Raw genomic sequence first — 17,137 nt, forward strand, 5'->3', positions numbered from 1 at the left:
CCGGAGGACCTCCCCCACACCCAATGCAAAGCAAAGACAAAAATGGCTCCCCCACCCCCATTCCACAGAAGCCCCAGTCACACGGTCACCTGTGTTCTACCTCACACTCCAGCATGGGCTTGTTCCAGGATGTGCCCCGAGCCTGTCCTGAACGGCTGCCTATCTCCCAACTCCCCCCCGCGGTGCGTCCGCCTGGGAGGTAAGTTCCGAGGGGTGGCCAGGAGCTAGGGCCCAGGGAGGGCTTCGACCCTCCCCGGGGCCCCAGCCCTCCCGGCTGCTTGACAGAAGGCGTGCAGGGGGGACAGCGGCCTGTTGGCAGGGCCCACAAGCCTGGGCCCTCCTCCGCCCCCAGGGAGCCAGGGCTGAACCCTTCTGCACACAGGCCCAGGGCCCTCCAACACCCACCGGGAAGGGCCTGTTTCTTCAGGGCGAGCCCTCAGCTGTCAGGCAGCCACCAAACAGGGAAAGCGGCTGTGAGCCCCTGGTTGGACTTGTGGCTCCTGCCCTCTGCCCCTGAGTTGGGGGTAAAGGGACCACCCCTACAAGTGGGGAAGCCACTTGGGTTCTCCCAGGACGCACCCTTCTGGAGGGACGCATCCTGGGAGAAACCTAAATCCCTGGAGTGTGAAAAAAGGACAAAAAGAAAAGGCTGGCCCGGTCTCCGTCCTCCCCAGTAGGCACTTCTTGCTCAGTGCAATACCTACCAGTGCTGCTAAAACCAGGGACTCACCCAGACCTCAGAAGGCCCGAGGGGCCTCTCCATGCAACACTCCGTAGCCATGACAGCAGCTCTCCGCTGCCTGCCCCTGCCCAGAGCTGGCAGAAGCCCTCTGTTGCCTTTCCTCCCTCAGAGCAAAGAGGCCCCAGGGGAGCCGGGGCTGCGTGGACCCTAGGACCGCCACCGAGAGCCACTCGGCCCCAGAGCAGGTGCCCCTTCCCAGTCCAGCTTTCTGCAGCCGACTGCTCCCGGCACTACTGGCAGACCACCACCGTCAGGAGGGCCGGGGAGGGGCCCAGCACGGGTGCCCCGAGCCGCCTCGGATCCGGGCCCGAGCTGCGGGCCTTGGAGCCAGAGCCCTGAAAGGTAGGGTGCCCCGCGCCTTGCTTACTTCCAGCCCCCAGTAGTTCAGGGTGGTCTTCTCTCTCTCAAGTGGCCTCCGGCGCCCCACCCAGCCACACCACCTCTGCCTTCCATCTGACCAGTCCCCAGGCCTCCGGTCAGGACCAGGACACCAGAGCGAGACTCCCCCTTAGCACAGCACGAGCTCCAGCGCCCGAGGCCCGTCCCCCGACCCAGCCATCCACACGTCCGGGCCCCCCTCTCCCCCTGCTCAGTGCTCTTCCCCTTTCAATTGGTGTAAATATTTATTTTTGTGAGTGAACAATACTACAAAGTAATCAGCAGGTCTTTTGCAAAATGGTACCCCAGGCAATTTGTGAAAATCTTAATGTTAAAAACTGGCAGAGACAATCGCCGCCTTAGAATTCTTGATACCAACTGCTTGTCATTTCCCCTCGAGGAGGCAGGACCCCAGCCAGGCACCGGGCTTTTCTCACGGAGGACGGGAGAGAGGAAGGCTGGGAGGGGCCGCCGCCCACACACAAGGGATTAGATCGAAAGATCAGCGTAAGCTTCAGTTGAGTCCGGCTTCCCTCAGCTGCCCACCTCGGCCCGCCTCAGCCCTGGGCAAGAGCGCAGGCGCGCTTGCGCGAGCGGAAGCCCCTCCGGGACAGCCGATTCTGTCACGGTGACCTCACTGCTTGGGTGGGCTCCTCCGTGACGCTAGGCCTGAAGCCCTGGTGACGGCAGGATCAGGAGCAAGTCGCTGTGTGGAAACAGGACTCCGTTAGCTAGTTCAGTCAGGGACCTTGTTCTGTTTTGCGTTTTTTTTCAAAGATGCAGCTTCAACCCCTCCCCACAGTCCTGCCCTGGAGGGCACCAAAGAGCAGGTCCGGCCGGATNGCCGTGTGAATTCTGACGGAGGGCCTCAGGGCACATATCCATCACGGGGGGGAGGGGGGGGGCGGGGGAGACCCTAAACCTGAAGGTAACTCGAGTCAGAATATACCAATCCCAGCAGAAGGGTAGAATCAGGAGGAATGGGAATCTGGTCTTAGAGGCGGATCAGCCAATAGACCAGTAATGGTGTGAGCCATCTGACATTCATGTCACCTCCAGGACAGGTTATACCCAAGGACAGTGTTGTGGGGGAGGGGGACACAGGGGGCGAGCAGGGTTTTCAAGGATTTCAAACAGGTGGCACCCGGCCATCCCTATTCCCAAGGGCCGCTTCCGACTCCAGGGGTGGTTACAGGATTAACTACCAGTTCATTTTCAAAATGCTGCTTTGAACTCAGAGGGTTGATACTTTTAATTTGTAATTTTTTGTAAAACTTTTTACAAGATAGTAAAGTATTTCACCAGAATACCAGTTTCAATCCGTCCATGGTCTGATTTTTATATAATTTAGTGGTGCTTTAGAAACTTTGTTTTTGTTGTTTCTGAGCTAAACAGCTCAATCCTTTCTCACCTGTATCTACCTAAGACCAATGTGAACCTTTGTATTTTTGCTCCTAATTTTGGACTCAGTGAAAGTGTACTGTTTACATGTACAGATGCCCCTGTCCCTGTGTGTTCCGCAAGACTCGCTCTTGAGGAGGAAGGGGCACCTCACTAAGCTCATCTGCTTAGCAAAGCCACAAAACAAAAACCTCTCACTTTTTACCTGTGTTTCCACCTAAAAACAAAAACTCTACACCACATAGAACTCGGATTTGCTGAAATATACTTTTCTAAGCTCAGAAGACTCTCTGTGTCAGATGGCCCACAGGCCTCTGTCACATGGTCCACCTTGGAGCAGGGGTCAGAGCAGAGACTTCCCTGGGGGGAGGGGGGGGCTGCTGACGGGGCACCTGTGTGGCCTCGCGGAAAGCGCGAGAGGGACTTGGCTGCGGGGCTGCGGGGACGATGTAGTTCTTCCAGCAGCCTGGGAGTGGGGAGAGGTCAAGGTGACCCATGTGACCTTCAGGGTCAAGCCGCCCAGGATTCAGGCACAACCCAAGAGGCTGTCAATGGTCTGACCTATTTTAGACATGTTTCGGGAGAGCGCAAGTTCCCTGAGACGAGGGTTTGGGACTTTCCAGTGCAGGTGGCAGGTGGCACGGGCCTTTCCTCGGGGCTCCCCTGGCGGCAGCTGGTTCCTGAGGCACCACCTCTAAGGAGGGGCAAGGGGCTCCCGACCGTAAGCAGATGGCACTGAAGACGAGCAGTGGATGGCACCAACTTTCAAAGGTGACTCTTTGTTACTTAATCAATGGCTACACCTCTAAATTCTATTTTTACAGATATGCACCTATGCAACTTAACGTGGCTCTTCTAAGCAGGTGAGGACTTCCTCCTCAATGCTCTATAAAAACTATTTGTGTTCTATATAGTGAGTTTTTTCCAGTAAATGTGGCTTAATATTTTAATTCTTAGACTGTGTCTTCTTTATGTGATGCAACTAAATTTTGTTTTTGTTTGTGGAATGACTAGCACAGGCCAAGTCCCTCTCCCTCACTTAACAAAAAGACCAATGAGCTGTTAATCGAGCTGTTATCTCCATGGTATTACTTGCTAAATGCACTGATTTCATAAGTATGTGGAATCCTTTTTTCTTTTGAATCTGTATATCATATATAAGACTGAATCTACTTAATAAACACTGAATAACAGATCGGACGCTTCATTCCCAGCGTGTCCCCCCAACAGCCCTGCCAGCTGACTCCCTCCTGCAAACCTAGGCCGGCACCGATGCGCCTTCCTGCTGCTAGGCCACCTTGTCCCGGCCAACGCAGTAGCCCAGGTCAACTTCTCTCCAACAAATAATCCTGTCATTTCAACAGCCAGCCCGCTAGCAAGAGAAGGAAACGAACCTTACAGGGACTCATCAGGGGCCGGGCTCAGGAGGCACCTTCCCAGGCGGGAGGTGGGGGGGGGCACACCAATCACCCAGCAATGTCGCTCCCACGCGGCCACTCCCCTTGCCCCAGCACGCTGCTCTTCCCCCACCGAGACCAAACTCACGGGGACTGATCCCTAAGTGCTGGCTTGGAAAACTGAGGAAACACCATCCCTGATCCTGAACCTTCTGCACTTGGCGTTCCATTCGACCCCAAACTTCCAATCCACCTTGAGGGAAAAGGGCAGTTTACTTCTGCACAGTTTTTTTCATCCTACATAGAGCATTGAGGCTAACCCTTGAGGAAATCTTGCAGGAATATGGCTGGGGGCTCAGCTGACTGTCATGAATTTTTTAAAACTTCTGTGAGTTACATGCATAAACGTTACTTTTGCTGTTATAATGTGTGTGTGTACAGACACACAACCACACATTACATGACAGTTTTTAAAACATTTATGTTTCATATCGGCAGAAGAATCTTTTGAAAACTGAAATTCTGTACAATACCCAAATAGATAAAATAGATAAAAAGAGGGGCACCTGGGTGGCTCAGTCAATTGAGCATCTGACCCTGGATTTTATCTCAGGTCATGAGCTCATGGTCGTGAGATCAAGCCCCATGTGCCGAATATGGGGCCTGCATAAGGTGCTCTCACTCGCTCGCTCTCTCCGCCCCTTCCCCGCTCATGCTCACTCGCTCTCTCAAAAAAAAAAAAAAAAACAGATGAAAAGAGAGGCCAATAGTTGGAAGACACTGTACCCAGGGAACCCAGTCTGGGGCGACTGTAAGGATAGCAGGGACGGCAGGGACGGGGAAAGCCAAAGACAGCGGCCAGGTGCCTCTCTCCACATGACGTAGGGACCAATGGCGGCAATGCCTCCCCGATACCATGAAAACGCCTGTCCTACCAAAACCACCACTGCCGAGAATCACCAATGGACCACGAAACCCCCACACCTAGGACGACGACACGTCCCAGGCCCAGCCTACCGTGCAGACGGCACACAAGACCACGAGGGTACTTACCTCCAGATGAGGTGCCACAGCGCCATGGGATGAGGCAGGAGATCGAGGAGACGTCATCGCTCAAGGAGAGAGAAGCGTTGCTTGATGCCAGCCTGGCTTCTTTAGTGGGGTCCCCAGGACCGCTGCTGTTAACGGTGCACAGGTTAAACAGGAAACGCCCCCGCGGAACAGTGAACTAAAATTTACTCATTGACAAAACAGGGAAACTTCCCTTCACTCGGGGGGGCGGGGGGGAGGAGAAGAGGCACAGGCGTGCATTTTAAAGGGAAGCCCAGTTTACAAAAAAACCTAAGGATCCTTTGCAAAGTCCTCCCTCCCCTCCTTGATCTTTTGTATCAACTTAGATTTCATCAGGTTTATTAGGTTCACCCCCAGTCAAAGGGCTCCTAGATGAGGGGTCCCAGCTGCCTGAGGGGCCGACGGGCCCTCTGACATACTTCTCACCCCTTGGCGTGGATGTGCCTCCCTGGGGGAGGGGGTCTGGAGCCTCTGTGGGGCTCTCTGTTCCCAGAAAGGCAAAGAGCCACTGCACAGGCAGCTTTTAGTCCCTCTTATATTTTCCTTACAGAGCTTTTGTCTGCATCTTTGCTAGTCAGTCTAGGCCTTCAGACTGAAGCACGGAGACGGGAGGAAGTATGGGCACGGTCAGCGTTTGCTTTCAAGTATTCGTCTCCGAGGTCACAAAGCCCGTTCTGCCCACACACAAGGGTGACACGGCCGTGCCCCCTCCCCTCAGGAGGCAAGCAGGCCGATGTTTGTTCCCCGGGCCCCACTGGAGGCAGGGCGCCCTGTGAAGCGCGTGCACCCACACAGCCCTCTCTCAAGCAGGGTCTGACTTCCTTCAGAGCAGGTGGACGTGGGACACTCAGGATACTCACCAGGCCAGTAAATTAATATTCCTTCCAGGTTCTGGAACGGTAGGTCTCCTCGCCTTTCAGATCACGAGTCAAACAGCCTCCCCTGTCAGGCACACGGTCCCTGAACTGAAGGCTGTGTGCCAACAGCTACAGGCAGAGCGTGAGGCCAGAGGCCAGGTGTCCGGTGAGAGGCCGCCGCCCCACCCCGCAGCGCACGAGGCCCGCCTCCCCAGCGTCCCCCTCCGGGGCAAGGATCAGGCAGGCGGCAGGCGGCACACAGACCTCTACTCCAAGTTCAGGCAGCTCCTGTTCTGGCGGGTGCAAGCGGACAGTCTGGAGCACTCCCTGCATGACAGGTGCGAACGACTTTACAGAGGAAGAATTTCGTCCCCTTCCTGAGGCGGGGGCGCTGGTGGAGAGACGGACTCGCCGGGAACACGGAGCCAGCAGGGAACAGGGCTCGCGTGCCAAACCCACCATCCTCTGCCGCCTCCTTGACAAGATGCGAGATGCGATCACAAGGTCAGGCCCCGGCCCCGGACTCTAGTGTGTGCTAGGCTCCGGTGGCCGACACGCGAGCAAACAGGTGCTGTGCCCTGACCCCACAAGCACACACACAGCATCGCCACTAGGAGGCCGCCCAGGCAGCACACGGCCACCCCACCCTAACTTCTCCAGCCGCACCTACACCAACAACAACAGCGCACAACGGCAGCTTGAGCTGCCCCAGGAGGGGCCCCACCGCACAGAGCCCACTTCCACCAACTCACGGGGAGCGAGTCAAGGGACACCTATTTCAATCAACACGTACTTCCCTCGTGGTTTTTTTACTTTTGGCTTGTTTGTATACTACGGTAGTTTCTGAGCAGCACAAGCTCGGGCACGTCAGTACTCCAGACAAGTCCAGGGATGGCCTGGGAAGTCCCCCCACTGCAGCTTGGCACCCTCAGGCCCGCTCTGCTAGCATCTGCTGGCTGCCCACTAAGCAGAGAGGCGCTTGCGTTTACAGGTCTTTCAAGGTCAGAACTGGTCACTACCCCCACAGACCATCGGCCACCAAAGGCCACCAGAAAGCTCTTTGGCAGCATGTCTCAGTGGGGTGGCTGGGGTGAGCGTCCTCACCGTTCTCATGCGATTTCTGCTTCCAGGCCACACAGTCGTGCCGAGTCTACACACCAGCAAAAGCAGCAAGGCTGGGCCTTTGGGCCTGACCCCACAAAAGCGGCCTTCCAGCCCAAGAACACGGGTGCCGGAGCCGAGGTGAAGGCGGGTGGTGTTTGCTCCTGCGCTTCTGGCCTTTCTTCCCAGCCCGGCCAGGCAGCCACACAAGAGGACGGAGACCACAAGCGCAGGCTGTACAGGTTTATTTTTCCAAAACCACAAGAGACATACAAGAGCAGCGCTGTCCCTGGGCAGCCCCATGGACCAGACCGGTTTCCACCTGTAGCCTAGAGGCCGCCAAAGGTCACAGCAGAAGGAAGAAGAGGATCAAGCACACTTGGGCCTCTGCTCCCTGTCTTTGGTAAACAGACTCTTGAAGTTGACAACTCGGGACTTGGCCAATATTGCATTTAAATCATGTGACTGCCAACTTCTCACTCTGTGCTTCAGGTGACAAAAATGCCACAGTGGATGAACTGGGGCGGAGCGGGGTGGGAGAACTGTGAGGTGAAATGAGACTTGCCGAAGTCACACCAATTTTCTACTTTACACAGAAACACTCACATAGGGAGACCTAAGTCAAATGAGGGCTCTGAACTCTGCAACAAGTCAAAGTATAAGAAATAAGGCAGGAAGCAGGGGCGGGAAGACAACTATGGAGATGTCTGTGCTGGGAACGGGCTGGGAGAGAGGTGGGCAACAAGCGTGGCTGTTTTTTCACCCACCTGCTGTCACAAGTATATCAGACGGAACCCTTGGGCCCCAGGAGAACACGGCCCAGCTACTGCTGAAGGTGGTAACCCTGGAGCCAGACCTGGAAAGCCTGCCTGGGGCTGCCCAGGCCACTCACCCTGGACTCCAGAGCACTTAATGCTGGCAGCGGTGATTTGTCACATGTGGCGGCGGGCGGCCAGGGGAAGGTCAGAAGAGATGTGAGGGGTGAGACACGTCTGCTCGGCTGAGCGCGGGCGGGCCGGCCATGGCTCTGCAGGCTACAGCGGGTCCACCAGGCGACCGGGCCACACTGGCAGATCACAAGTCAGTCATGCCACCCTCATGTTGGGCGGCACCGCGTGCGGTGGCTCTGACACGAGGGGACAGAAGTACACCACTGTAACGCGAGGCCGCCGAGGACGGGAAATAAGGGAGAGACACTCGTGTTCTCTGTACAATACATCCATTTACAGAATCGGCCAGTACTGTGTACAACATATAAATACAGGATAAAACATTAGAGGTGCATAGAGCATACTTACAGAAGCCCAAAAGTTCACTTTATACATCCAAGGATAAAGAGTTAAAAATATAAAAATAAGAAACACACACTGCTTTGAAATGTAAAATGACTTTCACATACACAGGTGCGTGGAGATGCCCACTCCCACGGAGTCCAAAGTGACAGGGAGGGTGTCAAGCAGAGGAATTCACCCGCCAAACATCTGGACATCTGACTTACAAGGTCTACAGACGGCATCTCAAGAGGAAAGACAAGCCTGTGCCCGAGCCCGTTGTCCAAGCGAGTCGATTCCAGGTTCCAAAAGCTCCTGTGGGCCAGTGAATTGGACCGAGACAGGCAAGTCCCAGATCTGCTTCGGCAACAGAACCAAAGGTCAAACCGGCTCCTGTCAACTGGCAAATGCCAGAACTGTGACCCTGAGGTCAGCAGGTGCTTAGGCCCCCTGGTGGGCACTGCTGGGAGTTATTTTAACCCTGTGCTGGCTTCCCCAGCCATCAACTAACTCCCCAGACTGGAGCAGCAAGCAGAAGGAAACACGGCAGGGAGGGGGCAGTGGAAGACTGACATTTCTACTCAGTTCAGGAAGGTTGGTTCCCTCGATGGAGAACACAACCTTCTTTCTTCAGTTTCAAGTCCCTCTGGGTGTCAAGCAAGCTCCCCATGCTGCGCCAGGCTCTGCACGAGACCTCGAGCTGGCCAGCCGACTTTGGGCAGCCCAATGAGCTGCCCCGCAGGAAGCCCTTGCAGCAAGGCCAGCAGAGCTGGTAAGCGACAGGGGGGCCTTAGCACTACAAGTTTTAGGGAGGGGCAAGAGTGCTCTTGCCTAGAGGAACAGAGTCTGTTATATCAATGGGATTCTGTATACAGATGGAAGATCAATCATTATCAAAATACACACACTAGCTATACAATTTTCCCATGGCCATAATTTATTATCTCACCACAAGGCACAATACACAGAGCTTTGAGGGTCCAATACAGTCATCATGACAGAACGCACCGCAGCCCTGACACATGATCATGGCTTTCAGGCTGCACGCACACTGCAGCGAAATGCTCTCCACCGTGCTGCTGTCGGTGAACATCTGCAGGGAAAGTGATGCACTGTGGCTCGCACCAAAGTTTGCTTTGTGGCTCAGCTGCACCACACTTCCGGCAAGGCCTTTGGGAAAGGTGGGGGAGCCCGAGGAATAATTAAAGCTGGTGGAACTCAGCTGGAGTTTGGAAAGCTTCCCGTAAAATGCCTGTTTGATATTGAGTTGGGAAGGGATAGAAGAAGGCTCCAGAGGCTGAGCAGGCCCTTTCCCAGGCTCTCGGGGTAATTTCCAGAAGGGCAGGTCAAGGACAAAGGGCATCCCTTGCAAGTGATCCACCAGCTCCCGAGGACCAGGCCCGGCTGCGTTTCTGTTCTCTGCATTTGCCTTGAGAGGACCCCCCCCAAAAGTCTCGTTCTTGACGCTGCCCACAGAGGCAGGCGGTGGCTTTGGAGCCCAGTCTTCCCTGGCAGTCTGCATCCCACCGGATACAGAGTTTTTGCTTGGCCCCAACTTCCTACTGGAAAAACCGGGAGGGGTGTCAGCGGGCAGAGGCGTGGGCTCCACAGGTCTGGGGCGCTGAAGCACCACAGCCTCATTCCCAGGGCCAAAGAGCTTCTTGCCTTGGCCTCCAGCACCTTTCTGATTACCCAGGGCCCGACCTGTCTGATCAGGATCCAAGGAGATCACATTTGGAGATGAGAAACAAGGGACGCTCGAGGTAGTGAGATTTCCTGGACTTCTGCCTGGGGCAGCAGTTGAATTACTGCGCTGGGATAGGTCACAGGCTTCCTCCCGATCTTCCAAACTAACAGGAGAGAACCGCTCTTTGGAATCCACGTCTTCCACTCTCCCAGGGGCAGCCATCAACTTTGTCACTGGATACGGGGAGTCTGAACTTGGGGCTGCCTTGGAAATCTGGGGCACTCCAGGAGCCTGGGTGGGTTCCTGCCTGGCAAGACCAGCACCCGCTTCACGGATCTCAGGTAGAAGAGGCTCCTTCAAAGCTCTTAAAGAATGGAGGCTGCTCTTGCTAGCTGCACAGCTGTTTAGCAAAGGATCCTGCAAAGATCTCACTCCCAGGGAGCCACCATGGCCCTGCTCTTTCGTAAGCGGGAGTCGTGGGGATTCAGGTCTGCTACTGCCTTGGGCGGGAGCAAGAACCTTCTCTAGGGGTAAGTGACCCTGCAGCAACTGCATCACGAGTGGGTTAGTGGCCTCCACTGAGGACCCAGGCCTGCCCAGCAAAGTGGGCCTCGAAGGGTACTCCGTACTGGCCAGCAGCAGGGAATCTGGAATCTTCTGGGAGACCGCACATACACGAGACACCCAGCTCTGAGTTGTTGCCATGCTGTCTGTCCTCATAACCAGACTCCGGTCACCATTCACCTTGGAGAGTGAGGCAGACTCGTTCCAATCGTGTTTCTCCTCTGTGTCGACCACCACCACTCTCTTCACTGCTGTGGCCTCAGTGGGGTCGGCCTCGCTGCTATCCTCGGAGAGGGGGCCTTCAAAGTCAGAGGCCGTGTCTGTGGACTCACCGTGAGGACTCAGTGCTTCAGAGTCCCCACTGATTTTCAACTTCTCACCTTCCGCTGGCTTGCGGGGGCCACCGGCACTGTCCGCGCACCCTTGCAACGGCACCGTCCAGAGCAGAGGGAAGTGGTCTGGGGGAACGAGCCCCTCCTCAGTCGCCAACTCCCCAGGTGATGCAGGAGCGAGGGGGGCAGCTTTCTCCCACTCTTCCACGGCCTGAGGCTCAACAGCTGGGCCAGGCCCTCGGGAGTCTGGTTCCGGCTGTCCTACCGCCTCGTCGTCTGGCAGGCCGGGCACCCAAGGAGCAGCACCTTCAGAGACGAGGGCCTCAGGTGTCAGGTCTTCTTGTCTAGTAGCACTCTCCCTTGTGGGCGGGCACGAATCACCAAGTCCTGATTCATTACCACACTGTCTGTCCTGCAGGCAACCAGCCAAAGACAATTCGGTGGTGGAACTGGGAGTCACATTCACAGGATCCTTCACGATGGGGTCACGGTCTAGGGCCTGGCCAAGTTCTCCTTCTGGTACAACAGCCCCCGCTAGAGACTGCACAGGCCCGTTCTCTGGGGCAAGAGAAGGTCCTCGATCCTCACGGTCCCCTTCCCGGGAAGTGGCACCAGACTCACGTTCAGTTCTAACATCTTGACGCAACCCAGGCTGCTCAACTAACCTCTCTGGTACTGAGGTTTGAGAGGACAGCGGGAGCAGAGCCTGGCGCGGCTGGTCCCCGGTGGGAGCGATGGGGAGTGGGGAGGCATCTTCCAGCCCACTTGTGAGGCCATCTGGAACTCTCTGCAGCAGGCAGCTCTCCTCTTTTCTGAGAGCAACCAGGCCCTCCCTCCTGGCCCCGGACACAGCAGTCCCAGCCTGGGCATGCTCCCCATTTAGAGGACAAGGCGGCAGTAGTTGTGTTCGCTGTAGATCTGTCGCACACTCTCCAGGGGCGCTCGGGGCTCCACTGGGCTCAGGGTGGCCACGGGCCTCACCACCATCACCACTGCTGCCGCCTCTGCCACCTCCCTCATCGGTGGCCCCGCCGCCACCTCCACCCGGGCCACCCCCCCCTCCGATGGCAGTGGTGGCCGCCTCTCGATGACAGTGGTGGCCTCTCGCCCCTCGGACTTGCAGAGCACGGGCTTTAATGTCTGCGAGGGTCCTGGCACCAGTCCAGCCCCGGCAGGAGGACTCCGTGATGGGGACGATGCGGGGGCATATCTGGTAAGTGGGCTGACCTTTAACCACCCAGGGTGGTTTGATACGTGAAAGTTGAATCTGCAAGAGAAGAAGTGGAAGACGGTTTTAATTGACTGGGTGAGCTAACCTAGGAATTGTAAGGCTAAAACAAGATTCTAGCAGCTTAGGGGTCATGGCCTAAAGAATCAAATAATTTTCTTTACAAATGAAATAATGGTGGTAAAATGGCTGTCCGCAACACCGCCCCATCCTGAGAAGATTCTGCTCCACGGCTGCGGTATGCCATGCTTCTAAATTTAATTTCTGGTGGGACAGTGTGAGTCACTGCACAAAGAATCTACCACCACGTAATAAAAGATTTAAAAACCCCAAAGGATTCTGACCTCCAGAGATAACTTCAACAGAGTAACAAAGAAGCAAGGAAGGAAAGAACCTTATCCCTCTGACTACCAGTCAGTCTCAAGAATGGTTCTCTGGCAGAGAGCTCCACATGCTCGTGTAACTAACACAAGGGCCCAGAGCCTCCCTTCTCTGCAAAGGGGCGCTGCACACCCCCCGGCCCTTGAAGGGAACACGGCTCCAGGACAGCCAGGAATCAAACAGCCTCCTACCCGGATGGGCGGGACTTTGGGCTCCTCTTTGGTGGGCTGTGGCTTCTCGGTGTGAACACTTTCAATTGTGTTACGAAAGGACTGACGGTCTTCAAGCCGGGGCTTCTTTTCGGGAAAGGATGTGGAGGCCGCCTGCTCAAAGGACTTCCTCTTCTGATCCTTGGGCTCCTGAGCCACAGTCTCCGGGGGCAAGCTGGGAACCCTGTCTGGAGAGGCAGAGGCCCGGGCCAGCTCGCCTGGGTCGGTCTGGGTCCGAGAAGCCACAGGCTGGGCCAGGAATTCGGGATCCTCGGGGTTGGGTGCCGTGGATGCCACACCGGGCAGACGGGGGCTGCCCGCCTCTGTGGAGTCGCTCTTAGCCTCCCTGTCCTTATACACGGGCACATCTGGTGCCACAGACTGTGTGTCTTTGGCAACCGCTGCTTGCTCTGGCTCCTGCTTTTTGTAAAGATTCCTTCTGGCTCTGGTTCGGAGATCTGGCCGAGAGCGTTTCTTGAAATGCCCGTCTCGCTGCCGGGTAGCCGGACCACGCTGTGGCCGCGCCGACTCTCCGGGGACATGCAAGTCACTCTTGATTTCAGCCTCCTCATGGCCCACGTTCTGATGCAAGGATTCTTCTTTGGTCAAACCCAATCTGCAAACCAAACTCACACCATCAGTTACAGGGCAGAGAGAACATGCCAATTTTATTCGAGAGGTTAGACATAACAACAAAATAAATCTGCGTGGTGCATAATGGCAACCACGGAAAAGTGTGAGCCAGCTTTCCTGAGAATGGCGTTAGGCTAACTGCGCCCAGCAAGCCGCTGCGGGCAACCTGGCCTCACCCCGCAGGCTGATATGCACAACTCCGAGAGAATGTGCTGCTCCGCCCCCAAAAGCCCAGACCAGGACTCACAGCACCGAGGGCCTTACTTCTGTCCATAGTAGTCTTCAAAGAATTTTTCCTTCCACTGCTCCACTTTCTTCTCCTTCTCCATCTCTTGTCGGATCCTGACTTGCATCTCATGAGTGAATTCGCCTAAAGAGAAAGAAAGCTTTCTGGGGGTGTGCAGTCAGGATATTAAAGTCTACCTTACGGAAAGGCAAATCTTGCAATTCCACCACATCAGGACTTCTCAAAATACACCTTAGGGTTAAAAACAGCTCTCCACACTGAAACCAATCTTCTTCATGCCAGTTTCTTTCTCCTCTAGAGCCACATCATGCTCTCACTCATGACCGAACTAACATGTCGAGTACGAGGGAAAATGTATTCTTCCCACAGTCAGTCATTCAACAGCAAAGCAACACATGGATCAAAAAAGCAAAACAGAAATAAACAAAAGAACCATTCTTACTCCCTGTGCAGAAAAAAGTTAACAGAGCAGGCCTGACTGCTTATCTGGGAAAGGCCTGCTTACAAGGTTGGCCCTTGGCTGACATCTGGGAGCCTGGATTTCAGGAGGGTTCCCACCCCCGCTAACCAACGTGAATGGCTCACTGTGCCTAAACTGTTTATGCAAACAAGATGGTTTATGGCCAGCACCTGCTTTCCTTCAGGGAATCTGGAATTTGGTTATGTGCCAGGCAGAGGCTTCCTATATGATCAGCTCCGAGTAAAAACAGAACAAAACAAAAAAAACCCTAGGTACCGAGTCCCTGACAAGCTTCACCAGCAGATCACGTTTCATGTGTGCCATCAACAACTCACTGCTGGGAGAAGTGAGCACATCCTGTGTGACTCCTCTGGGAGAGGAAATCTGCAAGTTCGTGCCTGGTTTCCCTGGATTTCACCACAAGCGTCTTTTCCTTCTGCTGACTCTGCTCTGTATTCCTTCACTGTGACACATCAGAGCCACGAGTACAACTAGAGGCAAAGTCCCATGAGTCCTGAGTGTGACTAAATGCAGAGTCCTAGGAGTCCTCCTAGTGAGTCAGCAAACCCGGAGGGAGGCTTGGGGACCTCCCAGCACACTCCCCAGGATAGCTTCCCCATAAAATTAAGAGAAGCTGACAATCACTTCAAGTGGCAATGTCCAAAAAGAGCAGCTGGTAGAGCTCAACATATAGGTCAAGGCCACAGTGCACTTTCCTCCACCCATCTAGACAACACCATGATTATTAGAAAGACAGGAGTTGAAAATTTTAATGACAACAAGGTGATGGAGGTAGAAATATACACACAACATGGCAAAATCCCAAACGCTCCATACCTTCTTTACTTTTTTTATCTAAAAAAAATTTTTTTTAATAGTTTTTATTTTTGAAACAGAGACAGAGCATGAGCAGGGGAGGGGCAGAGAGAGAGGGAGACACAGAATCTGAAACAGGCTCCAGGCTCTGAGCTGCCTGCACAGAACCCGGTGCAGGACTCCAACCCACAAACCATGGACGAGATCATGACCTGAGCCGAAGTCAGACGCCTAACTGACTGAGCCACCCAGGCGCCCCCCATACCTTCTTTAAAGCTATAGAGCACATTAACGCCCACCACATTCATTAGTATTGTGAGGAAAGCCTGCCTTATACTAAATACCCCCTTGGAGAAAAAGAAGAGATGGGTGAAAAGTCAACATCTGGGTTTTAAATACCAAAGACAGGCGACACCGCACATGGCAAGCGCCCCTCAAGCCATCTGAGAACGTGCACTCACCGTCAGCCAGGCGTTCCCGCCAGCTCTGAGCCGCATGGGTGAAGAACTCATTATTCAGTGCGCTGCTGCTGAGACGCAGTAGGCCATCTGTGCCCACCTAGAGGGACCGAGGTGAAAGGCACCATAAAGAAACTCAGAGAAAACAGAAGCCCACTCCAAGAGAAGCCAAGAGGCCACCCCTCTGCACCTGTCTGTCCACTTCTGGTAGGAGGAAGAGGAGCTGCTGTTGGAAGTGGGCCGGCAGGGCATGGAAGGTCCGAGAGTTTATCAGGGCCCGGAGGTTGGTGTTGACAAGGATGGACCCAGGCGTCTCAAAATCGATCTCTTCCCCTCTGTTGCGCTTCATCTGACCTGTGATTGCCAAGCAGCAAGAAGCAAGGTATAGATTTGCAACTTTTCAAAGCAAAGGAACAAATGTCAACTGAGGGAAAAAGTTTGGTGGCAGCACCCAAACTACGCGAAACTGATCTGCACACACATCCAGGCTGCCCTAAGGTGCTCACCACAAGTACTCTGCCCAGGTTACTGATGTTGCCACCAAACCAAAGAGAACGCCTGGGCTGGCATCCTCTCAGACAAGACTCTGTGCCGTGCTGGGAGGCAGGCTGAAGGGGACCCTCTTCCCACAGAGAAGCGGGCAGGGGGCAGGCTGTGAGCTGCCCCGCAAGGCTGGAGAACAGGCGCCACAAAGCCAAGTGGAGACACGATGGCAGTTGTCTAAAAGCGACTCTACGGACGCCTTCCCTCCACGGGATGGAGAGAGGTGATCTCCACACAGAAAGGTACTAAGGGCTGTTTAAAGCCGCTGAGCTGTCAATATCTCTCACAAAAGCATCAGCAAATGTCACTTTTATTTGGAAAAATCCCTAAGAATAGAGACCCATGAGACCTTAAAGTTAAACACTGCGGAGGAGCTGGAAAAGCAGCAAGACAGCAAAGCCAGTTCCCACTTGGGCAATGGTTTGTTCTGATTTTCAGAAGCCAAGGCTGGTCTTCTTAATGGTTGCGTGTGGCCCATCTACAAATAACCAGCATGAGGGCTTTGAGAAATAAATCCTGAAATGGCAAACAGCATACTGGCCTTGCAAACAGCCCTACCAAGGGCTGGGAGGAGCACGCTACCGAATTTGTTGGCAACTCCAAATTCAACACGGGCCTCGTCCGCTCAGCATTCTGACTAGGCTACAAAGAAGGGGGCCTGACCGCAACTCTGGATGTTGAGAACAAACGTGACAGGACGCTACCCAAGAAAGAAAATAGATGCTGGAATTCTTCCCTGAGAAGCTGAGAAGCGATTTTCACTCACTCGAACACTTGCTAAGCAGCCCCAAGGCAGGCGCGGGCCATGCCCTTACAGGGACATACCAGAAACAAAGTGGCGTCATCTCTGCGCACAAGGAGTTCTCTCTAGTCTAGCAGAGATCTACACGTGCAATAACCGAAATGCGAGTAAAAAAACAAAAACAAAAACAAAACAGAGGTCCACCCAAGAAATCAAAATAAACCGGTGAAAGAAGTGGAACAGAAGATGTCCTCTCCTCACTAGGCCTGCAGGGGCCCCCTTTACAGGCAGAGAAACGAGTGCCGAGCCACTCACCTGTGGCCGGCTTCCGGAAGCCTCTCAGGAGCGGGGCAGGGTCCCGGGCGACCTTGGCCTGGCCACGAGTAGCAGCGCTGCCCAGGGCCACAGAGCCGCTGCTGCTGCTGGACGGGCTGCCGCTCTCGCCATCGGCGTGGCGGCCCGAGAACCCTGAAGGCACAGCATTCCACTGGTCAAAAGCATCACCCGCCGCGCCCGGGGCTCTCCGACAAGCTTACTTCTCCCAGCTCTCCCTGAGACCCTGCCAGCAATAGCGGGCGCTTCCGCGGCCCGACCGCAGGCTGTCAGAGATCACCACCTC

General features: G+C 54.8%; 1 protein-coding gene and 1 long non-coding RNA gene across 3 annotated transcripts in view; both read right to left on the reverse strand.

Annotated features, from left to right (window-relative positions):
* Nucleotides 1–1,363: 1,363 nt before the first annotated feature.
* Nucleotides 1,364–6,028, reverse strand: LOC144235741 (uncharacterized). Its single transcript, XR_013336311.1, has 3 exons — nucleotides 5,850–6,028; nucleotides 4,972–5,096; nucleotides 1,364–1,826 (listed from the first exon to the last, which is right to left on the reverse strand). It is a non-coding gene; the product is annotated as an uncharacterized LOC144235741 (long non-coding RNA).
* Nucleotides 6,029–7,176: 1,148 nt separating this feature from the next.
* The window catches only part of ASXL1 (ASXL transcriptional regulator 1), a 69,364-nt gene continuing 59,403 nt past the window's right edge, over nucleotides 7,177–17,137 (reverse strand). The window contains exons 6-11 of one of the 2 annotated variants that reach the window (XM_077769337.1): nucleotides 16,834–16,986; nucleotides 15,424–15,587; nucleotides 15,237–15,333; nucleotides 13,517–13,622; nucleotides 12,602–13,235; nucleotides 7,177–12,068 (exon numbers count right to left, since the gene is read on the reverse strand). In XM_077769337.1, the coding sequence (XP_077625463.1) occupies nucleotides 9,159–12,068; nucleotides 12,602–13,235; nucleotides 13,517–13,622; nucleotides 15,237–15,333; nucleotides 15,424–15,587; nucleotides 16,834–16,986 (4,064 nt within the window). In that variant the 3' untranslated portion in view covers nucleotides 7,177–9,158. The remainder of the gene's footprint in view (nucleotides 12,069–12,601; nucleotides 13,236–13,516; nucleotides 13,623–15,236; nucleotides 15,334–15,423; nucleotides 15,588–16,833; nucleotides 16,987–17,137) is intronic. The other variant, XM_077769338.1, reaches the window with a different exon arrangement.

The sequence above is a fragment of the Crocuta crocuta genome, unplaced genomic scaffold, assembly GCF_008692635.1.
Source record: "Crocuta crocuta isolate KB4526 unplaced genomic scaffold, BGI_CrCroc_1.0 scaffold445, whole genome shotgun sequence".
NCBI lineage: Eukaryota > Metazoa > Chordata > Mammalia > Carnivora > Hyaenidae > Crocuta > Crocuta crocuta.